General features: G+C 64.9%; 1 protein-coding gene across 13 annotated transcripts in view; it reads right to left on the bottom strand.

The window, feature by feature from the left end:
* Positions 1 to 20,320, bottom strand: part of RBFOX3 (RNA binding fox-1 homolog 3) — a 191,899-nt gene that overhangs the window by 3,874 nt on the left and 167,705 nt on the right. For 12 of the 13 annotated variants that reach the window (XM_076354170.1, XM_076354173.1, XM_076354171.1 and 9 more), the window contains 8 exons: positions 5,339 to 5,590; positions 4,365 to 4,502; positions 3,782 to 3,835; positions 3,161 to 3,253; positions 1,902 to 1,962; positions 1,553 to 1,606; positions 1,110 to 1,242; positions 482 to 521 (listed from right to left, as the gene is read on the bottom strand). In XM_076354170.1, the coding sequence (XP_076210285.1) occupies positions 482 to 521; positions 1,110 to 1,242; positions 1,553 to 1,606; positions 1,902 to 1,962; positions 3,161 to 3,253; positions 3,782 to 3,835; positions 4,365 to 4,502; positions 5,339 to 5,590 (825 nt within the window). The remainder of the gene's footprint in view (positions 1 to 481; positions 522 to 1,109; positions 1,243 to 1,552; positions 1,607 to 1,901; positions 1,963 to 3,160; positions 3,254 to 3,781; positions 3,836 to 4,364; positions 4,503 to 5,338; positions 5,591 to 20,320) is intronic. The other variant, XM_076354172.1, reaches the window with a different exon arrangement.

The raw sequence follows: 20,320 nt of genomic DNA, 5'->3' as shown, positions 1-20,320 counted from the left end.
GTGCCCGTGCCACCAGGCACACAGCAGCCTCATTACTATTCCCCAGGGGCTTTCACAAACATTAACCTTAAAAAATTAAATTTCCAGAGGAGAGAATGTCACCTCCCTGATCGCTTTAATGAGGTGTCACGTTAGATAAATCCTTCAGCCGCCCGCCTGAAATATCGCCAATGGCTTCTTAAATATGGAGGTTAAATGCTGGTGTAAGTCAGCACACCGGCGCTTGCCGAGGCTGTAAATCCTGCGTGGTGCTGGCCCCATGAGGGCCCCGGCTGGGGGCACAGGACCCCGTGCGGTGCCACCCCACTCGCTCTGGAGGAGCTGTACTCCCATCCGCACTCCACCTGGGCTCTGGCTGCCCTCCCCAGGGGAAGGGGCTGGCAGGGGGCAGAGCAAGAGATGGAGCCACCTGGTGCCACTCATCCCCCGCCCTGGCACAGGGTCCCCGGTGTGGCCCAGATCTGGGCACAGTGGCACTTACGTAGATCTCGGCTCCGTAGAACCCGTCCTGGTAGACGACCCTGCAAACGAGGTAGAAGCATCAGAGCCTGGCCTGTGTCACCGGCCGAGAGGGATCGGGGTGAAGCTGGTGAACTGGGGGAGCTGCTTCCAGCAGCGCAGCCAAGGGGTGAGGAGCGACTGTCCAGGCAGCCCGAGGGCATGTCCCGGGCTGGGACTCCTGGCAGGGAAGGCAGGGACGTGGGGACGGGTGGAGGGCATGGCCAAGAGCAGGGGTTGCCACAGGGATGGAGAGGTCCGGGACATGATCACTGCTGGGAGCACCAAGTGGCCACAGATCACCATGGCTGTGCCTGACACCAGTGTGGCCGTGTGTGCCGGGAGAGAGAGTATTTCTATTAAACCGACACGGCTGGAATAACAGTCCGTGCTTTGGGGCACAGGAGGCACATGAGTCACCCTGAGGGGCAGCAGCCTGGGGAGTTTCACAGGGCCTGAGGCCAGGCAGGTGCTGGGGGAGCTGCAGCCCGTTCCTGAAGCGCGAGAGCCCGGCAATGCCGACACTGATGGCAGCAGAATCGGAGCAATGCAGCAGCAAATGGACCCCCTACCCTGAGGCAGGCAGTGCCCCCCGCTGCCCAGGTACTCACGCGCCGTAGGTGGGGATGGGTGGCGGTGGCGGAGCAGCCCGGAAGGTGTTGTAGACGGCGCGTCCTCGTCCCCGTAAGTGTGCCCCTCGGTAGGCCACGGCCGTCCCCGTGGCGGGGTACGGGAACCCCGTTACTGCAGGAGGGAGGGGACAAACGTGGGCTTTCTGCAGCAGCTCCCCACAGCGCATGGCTGGGACCCCCGCAGATACCGTGGGGCATCCTGTGCCAGACCCTGTCTCCGTCCCCCAGGCCTGCTGGGGACATGGCCCCTCGGGGACGTGGGGGCGAGGGGATGGGGCAGGGGGAGCTGTGCACGCAGGGGTGCAGGAGGGGGAGAGGGGCTGGGGGCTGCTCGCTGCTCAGAGCAGTGGCGGGGTCGGACATGGAGCGGAGCCGACGTTCGGGGGGGACTCGCGGCGGGGCCAGCCCCGACCCAACGTTACCTGCGTAGAACTCAGGGCCGTAGACCGCTCCCACCACTGGGTTCAGCTTCCAGCCTGCGGGCAGGGAGAGCCGGTGAGGCCTGGGGCACCCTCCCCGTGGCACTCCCCCCACCCCCCAGTGGGGCTCCAAGGGGCCACAGCTCCCATCCCCGGGCAGCTGCAGGGTGTGGGGTGCCTGGGGGGGGCTGCACCCCCACATTGGGCAGGGAGCGGCCACTCTCCCATCCGCCCAAGGGTGCAGAAGGCTTTTGCTGCAGGAGCTCAGCGGCAGCCTGGCAGCGAGGGAGCACGGGTGCCCAGGGATACCCCTGCCCGCAGCAGCTCCGGCTCTCCTCGTGCTGGCCATTACCATTGGTGTAGGGGTTGGCAGCCTTCTTGTTCGTCATGACCCGGGCCGTGGCGTTGTTCACCTGCGGAGAGAGGGGACAGGAGCTCAGCGCCTGCGGGCAGTGGGGCTGGTGAGGCCGCGGTCCAAGGCCCGTTCGGCCACACTCGGCGCGTGTTGCTGCTGCTTCAGATGCCGGAGCGAAGGACGCTGGCCGTGCGAGGAGACGTGGGAGGAGTCTGCCTGCAGCCGCCCCGCCATGACGCAGTCCTGCCAGTACCCCCAGCCAGCCCAGGCCTCCCGGCTCCTGCCCCGGCTCCAGCAACCAGCATCAGTCAGGCTGGCGGCCAATGCCCCGACCGCTGCGGTGCTGCGCTCAGGCTGGGCCCTAACACACTGCTGCCAGGCTCAGCCGCCTCCCGTCCCCACCCCACGCCCGACCCAGCCTGCAGGAAGGATGCACTTGCGGCAGGAGCCCGGGTCACTCCTGCAAGCGCCCGTGAGCTCCTGCCCAGCTTTGTTGAACCACGTTCTCCGATAGGCAGGGCCCCGGGGCACCGCTGTTCCCTGCCAGGCTGCCCTTTCCTGGGCTCAGCACTGCCGGCGACGTTTGAGTCCCGCTCCCTTTGTCGCGTGCTGCCCTGCTTCCCACCGCTCGCCGGTGATCAGCAAGGTACTGCCAACAAATGGGCAGAGCCCGATCCCTCTGCCTGGCTTGAAGAAATAAAAGCCTCGGGGGCTGGGCAGCACAGCAGCTGCCTGCACAGTGGGCGTGGGAGCCCTGCGCAGCATCCTTCCCTCCCGGGTGCAGGGGAGGTGGGGATGGCACACGGAACAGAGAGCCCCTCTCCTCCCTGCAGAGCTCAGGGCGGCTGTGCGGTGGACACAGAGGCTGCGGGAAGCTGGGGTCCACCAGACCCCCCTGTAACTGGGCAAAACGCAGCCAGAGCCCGGGCCGGTGCCCCAGCTCTCCCCGCACGCAGGAGGTTCGTTTGAGCCGGATGCTCCTTGCGCCAAGTGACGACTTTCCCGGCAGCCAGCACACATGCTCCCGTGCCGCGTTCACGGACGTATGCACGCGCCGGGCAAGCCTCCCCTGGGGCATGCAGGACCGGGGCAGGACCCAGGGCTGCCCCAAAGTGTCCCCTGCCCCGGCTCTCCCCTGTCTGCAGCCCCCAGGCAGTTCTGCCCTGCCTGTAGCCCCTAGCAGGAGAGGGCCCCCGGGCAGGGCGGAGGGGACGCACGCACACACAGGCATGGCACTAGCACACTTATCTGAGCACCTCAATCTTCCGGCCCTCTACGATGGTGCCATTCAGCTTCTCCCGTGCCCGGTCGGCATCTGTGCTAGTTTCAAAAGTTACAAACCCAAAACCCTGTGAGCAGAGGAGAAAAGGAGAAAGAAAGAGAGAGAGAGACAGAGAGAGGGTGCGGGGACAGAGAGAGAGAGGGTGTGAATCAGGAGAGCTGGCGCAGGAGATGAGGCTGCCTCAGTGCAGAGATGGAGAGCCCGGGCCGGGGCCCCCGCTGGGTCCGGGGGTCCCGGCTGAGGCCCCAGCATCGCCTGCGAGCTGGGAGAAGAGTCTGGGAGAGGGGCACAGAAAGCGGGGAAGATACAACAGAGATATCCACACACAGAGGGACATGAGCTGCCTGTGCAGGGGGGGGGGACAGAGTGAGCCCTCCCCTCCCTCCGGTGCTCGGGGTGCAGGGACCCACATGGCCCCCCCCAGCCGGCACAGGGCAGCGGGACGGGGCTGCCCTGGGATGGAGTACCCTGTGCCTGGGTCCCGTGGGGTAGGAGAGGAGGTGAGAGAGGGCAGAGGAGCCCCCAGGCCTCCCGGCTCCACCTGGCCCCCTCCCCAGGGCTCGCCGTAACACCGCCAGCCGCGGGCAGCACCCACCTTGGAGCCTCGCTCATTGAAAATGATCTCCACATCCAGGATCTTCCCGAATTGCTGCAAGCAGAGAGAGCAGAGGGCTGAGCGCCTGCAGAGCCCCCGGCCCTGCACCCGCACCTGGGGCTGCTGGCACAGCACTCTGCGCCTGGCCGGGCCAGGGATGGGCAGGGGGTCACCTCGGGGGCCAGACCGGGCGACCCTCGGTGCCACGCAGGGGAGAGCCCCCATCCCTCCCATGGCACCCGCTCTTCCAGGACTTGAGGAGCATCACCCAAAATCTCATTAGCTTGCACTGCTCTGAATCCTAACGAGGGCTGGGAAGGGGACAAGGGGAGGGGAACAAGGGCTCTGTGTCACTCCCCCCTCCACGCATGGGCCGTGGTCTGACAGCCTGGCTGTTAACCAGGGTGCAAATCCTGCAAGCCACCACTCCCGGCTAGCAGCTGCACAGAGGCGCCTGTGCATGCCGCAGGCTGGGCAGGATGGGCCCTTGGGACGGGACAGTGCTGGGGTCCCTGTGGTGCCATGGGGCAGCACCCGAGCGGAGAGCAGTGGGACATGGGTGGCTGGACGGGGCCGGACTCACCCCAAACATTTGCCGCAGGTCAGGGTCCCGGAATCGGAAGGGGATGTTGGAGACGTGTAACCTCTTGGGCTGCTGCTTGTCTGTGTTGTCTGAGGAGTGTAGCTGCTGGCTGTCTGTCTGTGCCGCCTCGTCTGTCTGCTGCGGGAAGCACCGCCGGCCGTCAGCCCCCAGCCTTGCCAGCCCCGTGTCCCCTGGCGGGGGTCCAGGCACAGGGGACTGTCCCCCTCCCCTGCGCTTGGCCCTGCCTGCCCCTAGGGACACCCTGGACCCTGCGGTCCCCAAGCTCTGGGCAGCACCCCGTGGGTCTCCCCACAGCCCGGCAAGTCAGGGGGATGCCAGAAGGGATCTCTGCCTGTAGGGAGTCGGGGAATGCCCAGACTGGGGAACCTGCTACCAGGCCTGCCTGCACCTCCCTGCCTCGGCCGGTGATGCCAGTGGGCTCAGGGCATCACCCGCCCCATGAGTGGTGCTGGGGACCTGGGGGGCTGAGTGCTGGGGGGGCACAGGGAGCACACCCTGGGGAAGGGGAGGCCTGGGTGAGGGGCGATCCACTGCAGAGAGCCAGCCAGCATCGGGTGGCCTCACACTGGCCTCTCTCCCCCCCATCAGCCCAGTGGCACAGTGCCCGGGGGCCATGACCACAAGGGTGTTTTTGGGGCGGGGGGTGGCAGACCCTGCACGCAGGGCTGCTGCAGCCAGGCTGGGAAGTGCTTGGCTCAGCACTTTCCCTGGCGCTGCATTACAACCCCGTAATTGAAGCTATCTGGTGGGAAGACAGCCAAGCAGGTAGATTACAAGTGATTAGAAATGACGGGGGGGCCGCGAGGGAGAGAGCTGGCGGCCGCAGCGGGGGCACTCAGCCTGGCACCCCGAGGGACCGCAGCTGGGCGAGCGCTGCTGCCCCGGCACCCCTCCTGGCAGCTCCGGCACTGCCCTTGGACTCCCGCCCGCCCCCCCGGACACCGCTCCCTTACCGGTACCGTCTGCGTCCCTGCTATGGACTGTGTGCTGGCATCGGTGCCCGGCTGCTCGGCGTGGCTCTGTGCTGGTGTGTAGAGGGTCATGGCGTGCTCCGGTACTGTGCTTTGCCCCGAGTAGTCCTGCGTGGGGTGGGGGTGTGGCGGCGCGTACTCTGCGGGGATCCCGTTCTGGGGGGGCGGGGGGTACTGGGCCGGGGGGTAGGGCTGAGCCATCGCGTCCGGCGGAGCCGTGGCGTCCTGGTTACCCTGCCAAGACAGCGGCACCATCCCCCTTACCCACCGACGTCCCCGGGGTGCCTGGGCTGCGACCTGCCCTGGGGAGGGGTCCTGGTCCCTGCAGCCAGACCCAGGCCCCCCAGCCCCACCACGCCCCAGCCTTTGGTGTGTCTCCCCCCCAAACCCTGGGCTGCCTCTGTGCCGCGGCAGCTCCTGGGTTGCATCGCCCGCAGCCGAGCCCCCATCCTCTCCAGGGCCCTGCCTGTCCGGTACGCTGGGGCTCGGGCAGTGGGAGGACGGAGCCCCACCCTGCGGGGCTTATCCAGGGGAGCCTGCACATCACTCTGTCCTCGGGGAAGGAAACCAGGGCAGCCCTTGGTTTGGAGCCCAATGTGGGGCAAAGCAAAGCCAGGCTCGCAGCACTGCTCTGGGGGGATCTGCACAGCATCAGCATCCACCAGCAGCAAACCTGGTGTCCCGTTGACGGTGGTGGCAGCAAAGGGGAGCGGGGCGGAGGAGGCAGGGAGGGGCAGCCAGGGAGGGATGTCGATGGCCCCTTGGCAAACACCAGACAGGGATCAATTAACTGCTAAATACCTGATTAGGCCCTTTGCTCTAACACAGCCAGCCTGGCCACCCCGGTCAAACAGGGTGAGCTGCACCTGTGCCATGGCCAAGGGCTGCCCATTGCCTGCTGGGGGGACGGCGTGGGGCTGCCAGCCCGTGCCTCTCCTGCACGCCCACCCACCATCCATCCTCACAGCCCTACGTGCACCCGCGGGCTCTCCTCCCTTGCACACGCGTGTGACTGCACCCACTGCCGCACACAGACGCCCACTGTGGCGCACAGCAGCAGCCCCCGCCAGCAGCCGAGAGGCTGTGAACGCCTGAGCCAGTGTGCAGGGCAGCGCCGGCAGCCCCTCGGATGCTTTACAACCCGCTGTGGCAGCCTCTCGCCCATGAAATACATCTGTGGCTCAGCCCGTGGAGACAAGCTCCTTAATTGTGTGTGTGGCCGATTTATGGTGCGGAGGGATGGAGGGGGGCAGGCGGGGGGGCTGTGCTGCCAGCCGCCGTCCCCCAGCCGGCAGGGCCGTCGCGCCTGCGAGGGAGGCAGTGGAGCCCGCGCCGGGGGCACGGTGGGGACCACATGCAAACCCAGCATGAATAACCCCGCTACAGATCTGCAAGTCATTGGCAGGCTCGCTAGCACCTTCCCGTGCTGACTCAGCTGCTCGGGGACACGCCAGCCAGATGCACCTGCCAGCGCAGCCTGGGGCTGCTGATGCTGCAGGACAGTGGAGCCCCTTCTCCGGCACTGCCCCGAGCCGGGCAGCCAGGGCAACGCTCCTGCCTGCGCCGCAGGTGCAAACCCTACCTCGCAGGCTAGAGGGTTTCCATCCTGTGCTCGGCCTGGCCCCGGTGCCTGAGCCTGCTCCGGGAGCGGGCAGACACTGACCAGTCACAGCAGTCGCGCTCCCAGTGCCCGACCCTCCCCGCCTGCATCCCCGATGCCCAGTGCCCAACCCTCCCTGCCTGTGTGCATGGAACCAGCAGCAGGAGCAGCCTGCAGCACTCCCGCGTGCTCCGCACTGGACACTCGTCCTTGCTGTCACCATAGCCAGGATCAGCCACCGTCACAGCGGGGACGGGCACTGCTGCCCAGCCAGGAAGAGGCAGCGGGCAGGGGAATGCAGACAGGTGCTGGGGCAGGGACCGTCCCAACCTGCCCAGGTCTCGGGCCCCGCTGGCTCCTTGCCAGCCCGTCCCGACAGCCACGTTCATATCTGTTATTAATTAGGGCTGTCGCAGTGCTTGTCAGCCCAAGTATTATTTCATTCAGGGACCATTAGGTTCCCCTGTTTTGCTGCTCGCTGTCGCCGGGGCTGCTGGTGCTGCAGAGGCGCAGATCTACGGCTCCCAGCACCTCCCTCCCGTCAGCGCTGCCCTTCCATCCCCAGGCGGGAACTGGGCTGCTTGGCTCGGTGGCGGGGGCTGCCGGGGGCAAGGGCCCCACGGGAAGGGGGATGGCGATGGGTTTGGCTGCGAGATGCTTGTTGACATCACAGGGCAACGGCTGCTGCTCGGCTCCGCACCCCACGCTGCCTGCGTCTTCCCCTGCCGGCTGCTCTGGGCTGCCTGCAGCGTGGGAAAAGCCCCATCCTTGGGCAGCCCCAGGGCCACTCTGCTCCTCCCAGGAGGGTTACTGGGGCCCTGGCCCCACGGTAGCCCCTGAGCTGGCACCAGGAGCAGCCCCTTCCCTGGGTCTCTCCCTGTGCCGAGTGCCTGGGGGGTCCTGGGGACCCACCTGTGCACCCCAGGGGAGGCAGCCAGATGGCACTGGCCTGCAGCCGGGTGCTCCCAGCTTGCGTTGCCCAGCCCTGCGGGGAGCCCATGGTGCAGTGCCGGCCTGTGGGTGCCAGGGACAGGGGGGCTCCGACAGGCGTCACTTGCTTGCGCACCGCACGTCCCTCCCGGGGGCGCAGGGGATGCTCCTGCACAGCTTTTTTTTCTTGCACTAAAAGAAATTCTGATTATTAATGGCCCATGGCCCTCATTTAGTAAATGAGACAGGAGATTAGCGCGGTGCCCGAGACTGAGTGCGGAGCAAAGCTGGCGGTATTTAACACAGCATGGGGGGCATGAGCAGCACCCTACCACCCGAGCTGCCCATCTGCCCGGGCGGGACACTGGCAGGGGTGTGGCACGGCCCTGTGCCGAAACACCATGGCCCTGGGGACGGCAGCAGAGGGGCTGGGATAGGGAGTCGTGGCCTTTGCTGTCAAGGGGAGAAGCGGCTCTGGGAAGTGCGGCACATGCTCCTGTGTCCCGCAGGCTGGCGGGTGTCCCGCTGCCTCCTGGCTCCTTGGCAGAGCACCGCATCGAGAAACCTGGGGCCAAGGGAGCCCCTGGGGCCAGGGGAGCCCCCCAAGAGCGGCTCCATCCAGCCGGCTGTGGGACGCTGCTCCCCAAGCCCAGCCCTGGAGGGCAGAGCCAGCGGGACCCCGAGGTCCCCTGCACAGCGTCCCCTGCGCAGCGTCCCCTGCCCTGCCCATGGCTCAGCCCCGCGCCACCAGCCCTGCGCAGCGGCTGCCGCAGCAGGCAGGGGGTGGATATCATCTTTAGCTGATTAAATGTCCCTCATTAACGAGTTTCTTTAATTAATGAAGTTTTTTTGTTTGCTCCACTTGCTTTCTCCCCACCGCACTCTGCCTCCTCAGCACAATCCAGGCCATTTCCTTTCAAGTCATTTAGCGCGTGGGGCCGGTTCCTGCCGACGCCGCACTTTGGTGATTGTGCCTGTCAGCTCGGGGCTGACGACGCCATTTTTAACATTTGCTCCTTTTTAAGAAAATAACGCATCAGGAGCCCCCGAACACAGAGGATGCGTCTGAGCAATTAGCCGAGCGCAGAGCACCTGCACTAATGAGAGGGCACCCGCTGGCCCTGGGCACCCTGCAATGTGCCGCCACACCGCACCCGCGATGGGCGTCCTGCTGGTATGGTACAAAGGTGCAGCGTGTGAGATTCCCTGAGTTATCAACTGCTCACGAGCAACAGTCACCCACTGCCACCCACCTCCGGCCACGGACGGACAGCGTGGTGGCCCCGTGGTGGCCCTGCAAGGCCAGCCAGCAAGCTATGCCCACGCTCAGCCAGAGCCTCTGCTTGCACACATGGTCATGATTTATAACCAGGCGGCAGCCTGTCCTGGGGCTGCTCCCCTTCCCCGTGACCCCGCAGCTGCCACCAACATGCCCAGAGTTTCCTCCAAAAGCCTCATGGCCATCCTGCTGCCTTGGCCCGTTCCTGCTCTCGTCTCCAGCCCAGGGCAACCCCCACCTGGCCAGCTCTGCCTGTGGATGTCCCCTTCCCACGTGCTGTGCCAAGGCCAGTGCTGCTGGTGCAGGGTGCAGGGGCGGCACGGCACTGCCTGGTCCCAGCATGGCACCGCCTGGTCACGGCACATGTGCAGCCTGGCTGGACAGCAGTGTGCCAAGCCCTGGAGCAGCTGGGAAGAGGGCACAGTCCCATCACTGCCCACCTCCCCACTGCCAGCGAGAAGGGAGCCCTGAGAGCAGTGCACCCTGAGGAGCCTGCAGCCGCAGGTGTCTGGGAAGCAAAGGCAGCATGGATCTGCAGGCAGCAGTGGGCAGCCAGCCCAGCTCCGGTCCCCCATGCCCGCGGCTGTCCCGCTCCCTCCACTGGGAACCAGCCACCTTCCGAGGGGTGCAGCGAGGGGGGCTGGGGTCCTAACCCCACCACAGCATCCAAGGAGGCCGCCAAGATGTTCCTCCAAGCTGCAAAGCGTCAGCAGGCAGTACATCCTGCAGGCAGTGCAGGCAGTGCAGGCAGGCAGGCAGCAAGCACAATACCCTGACCCAGACTGGCTCCTGCTTGCTCACTCACTGTCAGGGTGTCCCCTGGCCGCACGGCGAGACAGCCCGAGGTCAGAGCTGAGCGCGAAGAAGGGTGTTGAGCAATTCCCTGAGGGCACCCGAGTCCACCTGCGCCAGGGCAGCTGCTCACTGCCGCAACAGGTCTGCAGCGCATTGCTGTGGCGGGACCCGCCGTGCCTGCCAGCAGGACTCAGAGCTGGGGACGGACTGGGGCAGCGCATAGGGAGGCTGATGGGAGCATCTACCCTCGCGCCCGCTGCCTTGGAGCAGGGCGGTGCAGCAGTGCCGTGCTGTGCCGGGCGGCAGAGACAGGCTCAGCAAATGCCCCAGTGGCGGCAGGAGGGTCCTCGCACGGCCCCACGTGCCCCCCAGACACCCAGGGGCCACACGGCCGTGTTGTCACTGCAGACTGCCGTGAGGCCGTGCCTGGCACGGCTCATCTGCGTGACAGCCACAACGTCCCCCCTTCGATCCAGCCGCTCGCTCATGCTAATGACTGTCAACATGAAACAGAGGCCGTGAAGGGGAAGAAAATTACTCCCTGAAAAGGAATTGACTGATCCCCGTCATTTCTCAAGGAATCACTGACCTGTGAATATTTCATTACCCAAAATGCTGCGCCATCCATACAAAGCAGCGCGCCCAGCCCCGAGCAGGCACCAGCCCCAGAGCCCCAGGCTGCAGCGGTGGAGCGGGGTTGGGGTGCTTGCAACGGGGACGTCCCTGGCCCTAGGAGGGACAAGCCCTGCCTGCTGTGGGGGCCGGCAGGAGATGGCAGCGGGTCGCTTCTCCTCTCCTCCCCAGAATGGGGGCCATCGCGGCCCTACAGAGAGCTGGGGGGGGACGACAACGGGGGAATCACCCCCCTGGGAAGGAGCTGTAAAAGGAGGTGAGGAGCTGCGGAGGCCGGAGGTAGCAGCCGCCGTGCTTAATGTCTTCATTAACGAGGAGGCAGGGGAGGGATGAGAGCCTGCTAATGGCATCTGCCAGGGATGCTCCAGTGGGAAGCTCTGCAAAGAGCAGCAGGGCTGGAGAGAACAGGCAAGACCCAAGGGGCAGGAGCAACGGCGTGAGAGGAGGAGGAGGAGTGGGGGGAAGGCAGGGCAGCCTGCTGGCATAGGAAAAAGACCATTTTTCCGGGCTGCCACACACTGTCCCGGCATCTTCTGCTCCCTGCCTCGCACGCCAGGACCCTGCAAGAGGGGAACTGCTCCTTGCCAGCCCAGGGCAGCGGGGCCGGCTCCTGCCCTCAGCCCCCTGAGCCCTCACTGGCAGAGCCCGGCTGCCACGGCTGCCAGGGGCCAGGGTGCAGCCAGGGCCGGACTCTGCTTCCCCTCTGCCCGCAGGAGCCTGGGGAGGAAGGACACGGCGGCCGGCGGCCATGCAATACCCAGCAGGAGGGGGGACGAGGCGCCAGCCCAGGCACCGGGCACAGACCTGCCCGCGCGTCCCCGTCACCTCCTGCGCGGGGCAGGGGGGGAGCAGGGTCCGGCCCCAGCTCCTGGCTCCACCAGCCGGAAACTTCGGAGCTGAGGCTGCATGAAATATTCATGAAGTAAATGGTGCAATTTCATCTGCATTCAGCCAACTTCATGTATATTTCAGAGTATTATGAAATGATAATGTTGTGTAACCGAGGCGAGACAGGGGTGCTTGGGGGTGCTCCTGGCCACCCCCCGCATGCACGCAGCTGACATCTCCCAGCCTTGCATGTACCTGTGCCGCTGCACTGGGGAGGAACCGGGCTGCATCACTGCCAGAGACATGACAGGATCAGGCCTGCAGCGAGCGGGAAGACTGCAGCTCCGGGACGCGCGGCACACTCCTCCCTCCTGAGCGGGGCCCGGCATTGGCAGCGGTGCCGGGGCTTACCTGCAGCAGCTCCCAGCCCTGAGCAGACGCTGCTGGAGGGCAGCAGCCAGGCCAGCCCCCTGGCATAGCTCTTCTTACAGGCACACCGGAGCAACGCAGACCTGGTGTACGCAGTGTTGGCCAGGATTCCCAGCAGCACTTGGTCCCCAAAGGCCACCAAAGGGTTTGGGATGGGCAGGCATGCGAGGCACAAGCTTGGCTGCAGAGCCCAGGGACGGGGATGGGCTGGAGAGAACCCGAGTCCTCAGCAGCGTCCGCCTGAGCTACCTGCTCCTCCTGAGCCCTGCAGACACCGGAGCGTCGGATGCGGGTGCCCACGCACCGCACGGCTCTGCGCACCAGGGTGACCAAGCCATGCTGGAGGCTAGCCTGTCTGCTGCTGCCAGCTGTCCTGGGGGGCAGCCGCTGTCTCCCCCCCCACTGGCAGGGGCTGGTGGCTCTGGAGAGCAGCTGCTGCTCTGGGAAGGGCTGTAGGGTGCCTCGTCCCCAGTGTACCCAGAGGGAGAGGCACAGAGGGGGTCTGGAGGGGACAGGGCACCTTCCAGCCCACACTTCTGAGCTAAGGCACGTGGGTGGCTGTCGCAGCCCAGGCAGAGGCGGGCAGGGCCCAGAGAGAAGCAAGCATCTTCCTCTGATGGGCCACACACCGGCAGGGCTACAGTCCCTCCCAGGCCCTTGAGCGGGTCCCACTGTGGGTGTGGGGAGGCGAGCGGGAGCCGGGGTGCCTGGGGGCATTGCAAGTGCCTGAGAGCGGGGCTGCTGCTGCCGGCTCCCAGCCCTGCCCCAGGTTTCATAAGACAAGCACAGGCGCAGTGCTGGGCTCGCTTCCCTGGCCGCTCCCAGCACCTGCCGAGAGGCTGCTCCTGCCCAGGGACCGGCACTCCCCCCGTCGGCTGCCCCCGTTGGCTCCCAGGCAGCCACAGCCCTTGTGCGGCACTACCGGAGCTACCAGCAGCCAAGTCCAGCCCGGCTGGATCCAGACAGCTCACGACACAGCGAGCAGCAGGACGAACAGCTACGTCCGCCAGCCTCACGCCTCCCCCTGTGAGCACCACCTCGGCTCCAGCTGCCATCCCTGCACCCTGCCCCATGGCTCGCAGGTCCCCGAAGAGCCCAGCCAGCACTGCCCGGACCCTGGCCCTGCTCCTGCAAACCCCTTTGCACCCAGGAGCCCACCCACGGCCCCCTGTCACTGTCACACTGCCGCTGCACTGTGGTTCTGGCAAAGCAGCACGTGGCACTCGCAAGTGCGCACATGCTTGCACTGGCCAGCGTGGGTACTTGGGGAACTGCGGACCTGCGTGTGCGTCCAGACAAGCTCTCTCACGCAGCCCTCTCTAATAGGCAGTCAGGAGCATAATTTTTCCTCTAATTACATATTCAGCACTTCTGAGAAAATGAGATTTTGGTAATTCAATTGGACTGAGAAGCAGGGGTATAATAAAATGAAATTTGTAACAATCGCGCAGTTAAATTAGTTAAATGGAGAGGAAGGAGCTGTGGAAAATTGACCCCTCGATCTCCTAAAGACTAATCAGACATTTGAACCGAGTTGTGCTAACAAAGCCCCCAGGGTGTTGCGGTGGCAGAGCGAGGGGGAAACCAGAGACGCCGTGAAGGAAGAGCTGGAAAACAGCCGGGACCACGCGGTGCCGCTGAGGGGACCCCCCCAGCTCCGGTCCCAGGGTGGGATGGGATGGGTTTGGTGGGGAGGGTGCCAGGGCACGATGCTGGTGCCATGCCCCCTGCGGCACCAGCCATTGCCAGGACCTGGTGGCCAAGGCCAAGCGCCAGGATGGTGTTGGGCCTTGGCAGCCAGGTCCTGGCAATGGCCAGTGCTGTGGAGGCCACTGCTCCCCCCCAGACACACGCTGCATCCTTGCCAGGTACGTCGGCACGAGGGTGCCTACAGGATGGTGGGTGGTCCCGCTCCACCAGCAGGGACCGCAGGGACGTGGGCAGCTGTGCCCTGTGGTGGGAGCAGCCATGAGTGGGGACAGCCAACGCAAGGACACCAGGACAGGGACAGGCATGGCACACCACAGCACACCGCATCAGGCAGGCATGCTGGTCAGGAGAGGGGCATCCCGCGAGCTGGAGGGGCTCTGCAGCAGGTACAAAGTAATTAGCCTCAATATTTATCTTGTTGTTCGTCTTTTTTATTTTTTCTTGTGAAAGAAAAGGAGAAAAAGACAAGTTTCTCATTTGCAAGTTAATTAGTCTAATTAACTCTAATTAAGAGCTCCACACACAATGCAGATCACAAATAAGCTGCCACTGTCGCCTGCTCCCACTCTTCTCTCCCCAGTTTTGATTTTATACAAGAGCCGTTTGAAGGCTGCGGCCAGTGCTGTGGCGGGGAGATGCCGAGCGGGTGCAGATGGGGGGAGACGCAGGATCCCCCCAGGCTGGGGGCTGCTCCCCTCTGCAGCCGGTGCCAGGGATCCTCCGGACACACTCAGGGACAGCCCCAATGCTGCTCCCCTGGGGGACCCCGTCCCGGCACCAGAGCTCAGCTCATTCCAGGCTCTCCGACCCCTGCACTGAAGCAGGACCTGCATGTCCTTCGCCTGCTTCCCTCCCTGGGCAGCTCCTGCCTGCATGAGGGGCTTTGCACGCACGCCCTGACCAGGCCTGCTGCTGGGGGGCGAGCTGGCCGCACACCCGGTACCCGCGCATCCTGCCGGGCAGCCTGAACGGGGATGCAGCCAGCACAGCCCCGGCTCGCAGTCCGGACCCTGAGGCTTGAGCTCCGGCCCCACCAGCGCAGCGCATCCCCAGCTACGTCCCCGGCCAGCCTGGGCAAAAGGACAGGGACAGGAATCTGCCAGTAAACACCAGCCTCACCCGGGCCCGAAAGCCCCTGAAGGAGTGCCGACAGACGGGGTGGACACGCGCTGCTGGGGGCTCCCCAGCCCTGCAGAGAACTGCAGGAGGCCGTGGGGACACAGGGGAGCAGCGCAGTCCCTGGCACAGTGCTGGGCACGGAGCAGAGGGGGAGGCGAGCGGCCAGGGCAGGATGGGGCACACAGGCAGCCGGGCATGGCGCTCTGCCGCTCAGCTTCGCTGACATGCCACCTTGGCACTGTCGGTCCCATCCTCTCCCCGGCTCTGCTACAGCTCAGCTGGAGGGGGACACGATGGCAGGGGGGAGAACAGGGTGAGGAGCCGGGGGCCAGGCAGTGTGCCACCCGCCCTGCCCACCCCCCCGCACCACCGGGGAAGAGCTGCCGCAGGGCGCTGGGAGCCGCGGCAATCATGTCAGCTTATGTGTCATTTTCTACTCGGGTAATGCAAGCGGTGAGGGATCGCTGCTCAGAGACAGGGGGGAAAATCATGACAAAGTGCTGCAAGCCCGATGCTCCAGTGAGGGGGAGCGGGAACAGCCAGACCTGCCTCGCCCCCCCGCCACAGGGCCACCGTGGGGCCACCGCCAGGCACGTCGGCTGCCACCACCCCTACATCGCACAGCGAGTCCCACCGCCAGCATGGCCCTGCTGGCATGCACCAGCCACCGCACCTGGGTGCTGGCCACAGGGACCCGGTGGACACACGGCTACCCTGGCTCTGCAGACACACTCCAGCCCCAGCACCCATTTCATGCTGGCAGGAGCACTCCCAGGACCGGGGCGCAGCAGCCCCCTGGCTCTTTGACGGAGGGGGAACTGCTGAGGTCCCCGAGGGTGGGAGTGGGACCTGGCTCTGCAGGTGCTGACCCCAACAGGTCCTCAAACTGCCTGCCTTCCCTGGCAGCACTGGCCTGTCCTGCGCACCGAAACCCTGGCAGCACCAGCACGGAGGTGGGGGCTGCCCAAGTGCCGCTCCCGGCACTGTCCTCGCAAGCTGCCTCCTCCGACTGGGTCTCCTTCCAGCGCTCGTCTCACTCTGTTTAATAGGTTACTGCTGCCAGGGATCACATCTCAGCAGTGCTGCTCACACAGGGCCTGGAGCGAATCCTGCTGATGCTGTGCAAACCCCGTCTGTAAGATCCGTGCAGCGCAGCCGGGACGTCAAGGCCACTGGGGCACGGGCTCTGCCCCCCGGGGATGCTGTGGCTGCTGACTGCCGGAGCCAGCTGGACGCTCAGGAAGGTGCCAGGCGGGCAAAGCGAGAACCCAGGTGGGGGAACACCAGCTGGGGACAGCGGGCCTTGTAGGGGATTTGGGAACTGCACCCGACCCCCCTGCAGGCAATGCCTGCAGCGCCAGAGGATGCCTGTCCTGCGGCAGCCACCACAAACCCTGTCACCCACTGGGACGTGGCCTTTTGTCCCTCCTCAGCCAGGCTCTGTGCCCAGGCCAGTGCATCCCCCAACCTGCAGCCCACCGAGCTTGGGTCGGGGGAGGCTGCTCCCTGAGCTGCCAGCTGGGCTGCAGTGGCAGCGGTGCCACCACTGTGGTGGCCCTCACCCCAGGGATCGAGGGAGGACGTCTGCTCCCGCCTGGCTGGATGAACCCCAAGGAAGGTGGCGCAGGTTAAAGCCCTGCTAGGGCTGCCCGCAGTATGGCCACGCTTGCCTGCGGGCAGCAGAGGTGTGAAGCCCTGCGGGCAGCCTGGCGCTCTGAGCCTGCTCGACGGCGGTGGCATTTCACCGAGCCAGTAGTCACGGCATGGCCAGGACTGCAGAGCCCCCTGGTCACACACTGCCGGGCTCACACCGGGGCTCGCACCAGCACAGCGGTGCTCACCAGGTGATAGCCGTTGCTGCAGGCAGCAGCCTCAGTGTCCTGAGGCCCTGGCACAAGCAGGGATGTGCAGGCACTGCCTCAAAGCCCTGCCCTGCACGGGGGGGGGCTCGTGCCCATGCTCGACCTGCACCCCTGGGCTCTTGCTGGGGGCTGCTGTTTACCTGCTCAGCCCAGCTCCTGCCCCCCCAACACCCCACTGCCTGGCTGGATGAGGCTGGGCTGGCCCGGCTGCCGTGGCCCCAGCAGGAACGTCGAAGCCACGGCTTTCCACGGGCTTGGAGCCTCCTCTGCCCCAGTGCCCCAGCCTGGGCGTCCCAGCATTCGGAAGACCCAGGCTCCTTCCTTGGACGTTTGGTTCCCTGTGCTAAGGCATCCTTCCCAGTGTTCCCCGATGCCGGCGCTTTCCCAAGCCTCCCCACACCCTCCCAGCAGCCCAGCCCCATGCATGCCCAGCGTGCCCGCTTGCCAATACCAGCTGCACCTAAGGGACTAATGCCCTTTATGGAGAGGCCACCGTGCCCCTTGGTGCCCCCACTGCTCGCCGGCTCCACCAGTGAATCCTATCATTTCACAGACACGAGCCCTGGGAATGGGGCAGCATTGCTCCTGCTGCCCGCAGAGCCACCGCGCGCACGCCTGGGTTGGTGCTGGCAGGGCCCCGCTGCCAAGGTCCCTCTGGCACGACAGACGCAATGCACCCACATTCAGGAGTCCTGTCCGGGGCCGGCAGCAGGACCCGGGCAGGAGCTGGCGGCAGTGCTCGCCCCATCGGGAGAGCAGCCGGGGAGCCAAGTCACTGCCGTGACTCTGCAGATCCCTGGAGGAGCAAGGAGCCCGGGGTGCTCAGCCCTGGCACCCAGCGCTCGGCGTCCCACCCGGCCCCAGCTGCAAACCCCGGAGCTGTCCCGGCCCTGGGGCAGTGCAGGAAAATCTGGTTTCAAATGCACTTTCCTATTTCGACACTGGGCCCTGAGCAAGGGCGGCTGCAGGCCAGGGGCAGACAGGGGACGGGGGCGGTGGGAGCCGGCGTGGGCAGCCTGTGCCCGCTCTCCTAATTAGCCTGTCTTCTTTGTTAAACCATACCCCTCCACCGGCTGCCTGCAATGCTTTAAAGAATGATAGATACTAAATCTAATTTAATCTACTCATTCACCCATCACTATAGTACTAAAATAGGAATATACCTATAAAAAGAGCATCGCCAGGCAGTGTAGGCCTAAATTACAGCTATTGTGGGAAAACCAGCTTTGCAAAGCTAAAATTAATGTCAGTGTTTTCAATATATTAAAAAAAAGGAAAACATGTTTTTTGCGGCTTTAAAGCCTGTTCTCCGCCGTGCAAGCAAGGCGGCCGCTGCAGTGCGGGCACTCGGCCGGAGCCAGGAGCCGCCACACCGGGTCTCGCATCCGTGCGACGTGCAAGCATGGGGAGAAACCAGGTTTGAAACAAACCCACTGCTGCAACACGCTACAATATTGCTCGGAATAGACTTGTTCCCTAAAAATATAATATGCTAAACTTGGCAGCAGCCCTTTTGGAAAGGAATTTTCCAAGCAGCCTTTTGCAGAGGCTGTTTCCCAGTGGGCCGGGCACTGCTCAGCTGAGCCTCCTGCGCTGCAGGCTGGGCAGCGTGGTGTGACCGCGGGCACCGGGGACGCCCCTGGTGAGGGGCACGTCGGGGGCAGCTCTGCGGCAGGTTTCAGCCCACCTGTACATCAACCTGCGCTCGTGTCCAGCCCCGTATGCACATCACTGCCTGCGCCCAGGTCTGCACCGTGCTCCAATGCTGATGCTGAGCCTCAGAGCCCGGGTCTGTTCCAGGTCAGCACCATGCCTCGTCCTGGAGCAATGAGCTGCTTGCTTATAATTACAGTGGTGACACTTTTTAAGCAGCAACCGATTCCTCTGTTAACGAAACGCAGCCACCAAAGTCTCCCTCTGCGCCCAGGTCCTCGCTGAGCAAGAGCTAAACATTACTGCCAAGCCCCACCGAAGGATGTGGTGCTCCCGCCTGCCCCGCCAGCATGGGCTGCTCCGCCATGGGTGTGCACGCACCCTCCCTCCGTCTGCTGTGCAGCCCCCTCCCGGCCCCCCGGGAGCCCCGCTCCTGCCCCGGCACTAGAGCGTGAGAGGGCAGGGGGCAATTCCTGCATGCAGCGTGGCTGCACCATGCAGAGTGCTGCGAACCACAGCTCCTGTGGCTAGGACTGGGGCGGCCGTGCAGCTGCGCGAGGGGAGCTGAGCTGAGCGAGCTGCAAGGCACCCCCAGCAGCTTGGATGAGCCATTCGCACCGCCAGAGCCCATTGGCAGCTGGATTCTCCATGGTGCTGGGCTAATCAAAATTTTGCAGACAACTTCATTTCTTGGTCATTCCTTCAAATACCAGCACTGTCGAAAATGCAGGGGCCGGGGAGCTACGAAACACGAATGGCCTCCTCAGGAACAAATACAGCAAACACCAACAAGCTCCCTGTGGGGAGCGCACGTGCCCGAAGGGGATAAGGCCAGTTACTGTCCGCAGACCTCGTGGCCCCCCAGCTCTTGGCCCCCCTGGCCAGCCCAGGCTAGCCCAGCCAGACATGCATCCTGGCGCAGGAGGAGCCGGTGGCCAGCACGGGCCCCTGCAGCCGCGGGGCTCAGGCACCATCCGCGCGTATGTGCCCACCCCAGGTCTGATGCACAGACATCTGCCTCCCTACGTACATACACACTCCGGACAGGGAACCGTAACCCAGGGGGTCTAAACCGAGCCCCCCACAGACCCCACGTCACAACACCTTTGGGGAGAGTCAGTTGAACCCCTCCAGGCATCTCTGGCCGCGCACAGGTGAGTCAAGCCGGCTGGCCAGAGGCGAGCTCCGTGGCGGGCACGTGCCCACAGGCAGAGGCAGCATCGCTCCCTGCCCACTCCTCTAGCACAGGGGTGCCGAAGGTGTGCACGTCCAAAATCCAGAGCGAACTCAGGGCTAAAACACCAGGTGCCAGGCAGGCCCATTGCTCAGCCGGGCAGGACGAGGAGCCCGGCGGCAGCACGTGCCCTGTGCCCCTTCCCCATGTGACAGCTGCCAGTGACATCCCTCTGCCTGATGCCTCATTGCGACACGCACCAGGAACACCCCGTCCCCAAGCGCTGGGCGCAGAACCTCAGCAAGGGACAAGCCCCAGGAAGAGGACAGAGATTTTGGCCTTCACTGCGCTCATTAGCTAGGTGAAAATCCAACTCCAAACCTCTTAATAAAACCCTCCTTCCTGGCTCACGAGTCCACACCTGCTGCCAAGGAGCAGGAGGCTTCTGGGAGAGTGGGGAGGAAGAGATGCTAAACACGACGGCCAAATTAAAACAAACAGAGTGATGGGGGAACCAGGAGCTGCTGGGTGGAGAGAGCCGCGCATCAGGGAAAAGCTTCTCCTTCCCAGGGACCCCAAACTCCACTTGTGCACAGCCCAGCTGGGCGCTGGCAGCAGGCAGCCCATGCCTGCCCGTAACACTGCCGGCCCCTTCTGCCTCCAGCCGCAGCCCCAGGATCCGGCAGGCCGCGCAGCCGGTCCATGCCGGAGCGCTCCACAGGGCGAGCGGCACAGCTGAGCCCCTCGTGGCAGCCGGGGAACGAGGGGATCCCGGCCGGAGAGGGAAATCTCCCACGCTGCTGCCCACTCCCAACAGAGGGTCCAGGCCCCGTACCAGCTGCCTGTTCAAAGGATCCATGCGCTCCCTTTAGAGGGACAGAAAACCTCCCCGAGGATGGGTGGGGGCTCAGGGACAGTTTCTGCTCAGCGTGAAACGTGCCTGGGCAGCCGA

The sequence above is a fragment of the Aptenodytes patagonicus genome, chromosome 16, assembly GCF_965638725.1.
Source record: "Aptenodytes patagonicus chromosome 16, bAptPat1.pri.cur, whole genome shotgun sequence".
In the NCBI taxonomy this organism is placed as follows: domain Eukaryota; kingdom Metazoa; phylum Chordata; class Aves; order Sphenisciformes; family Spheniscidae; genus Aptenodytes; species Aptenodytes patagonicus.
This window is presented reverse-complemented; position numbering and strand designations above follow the sequence as displayed.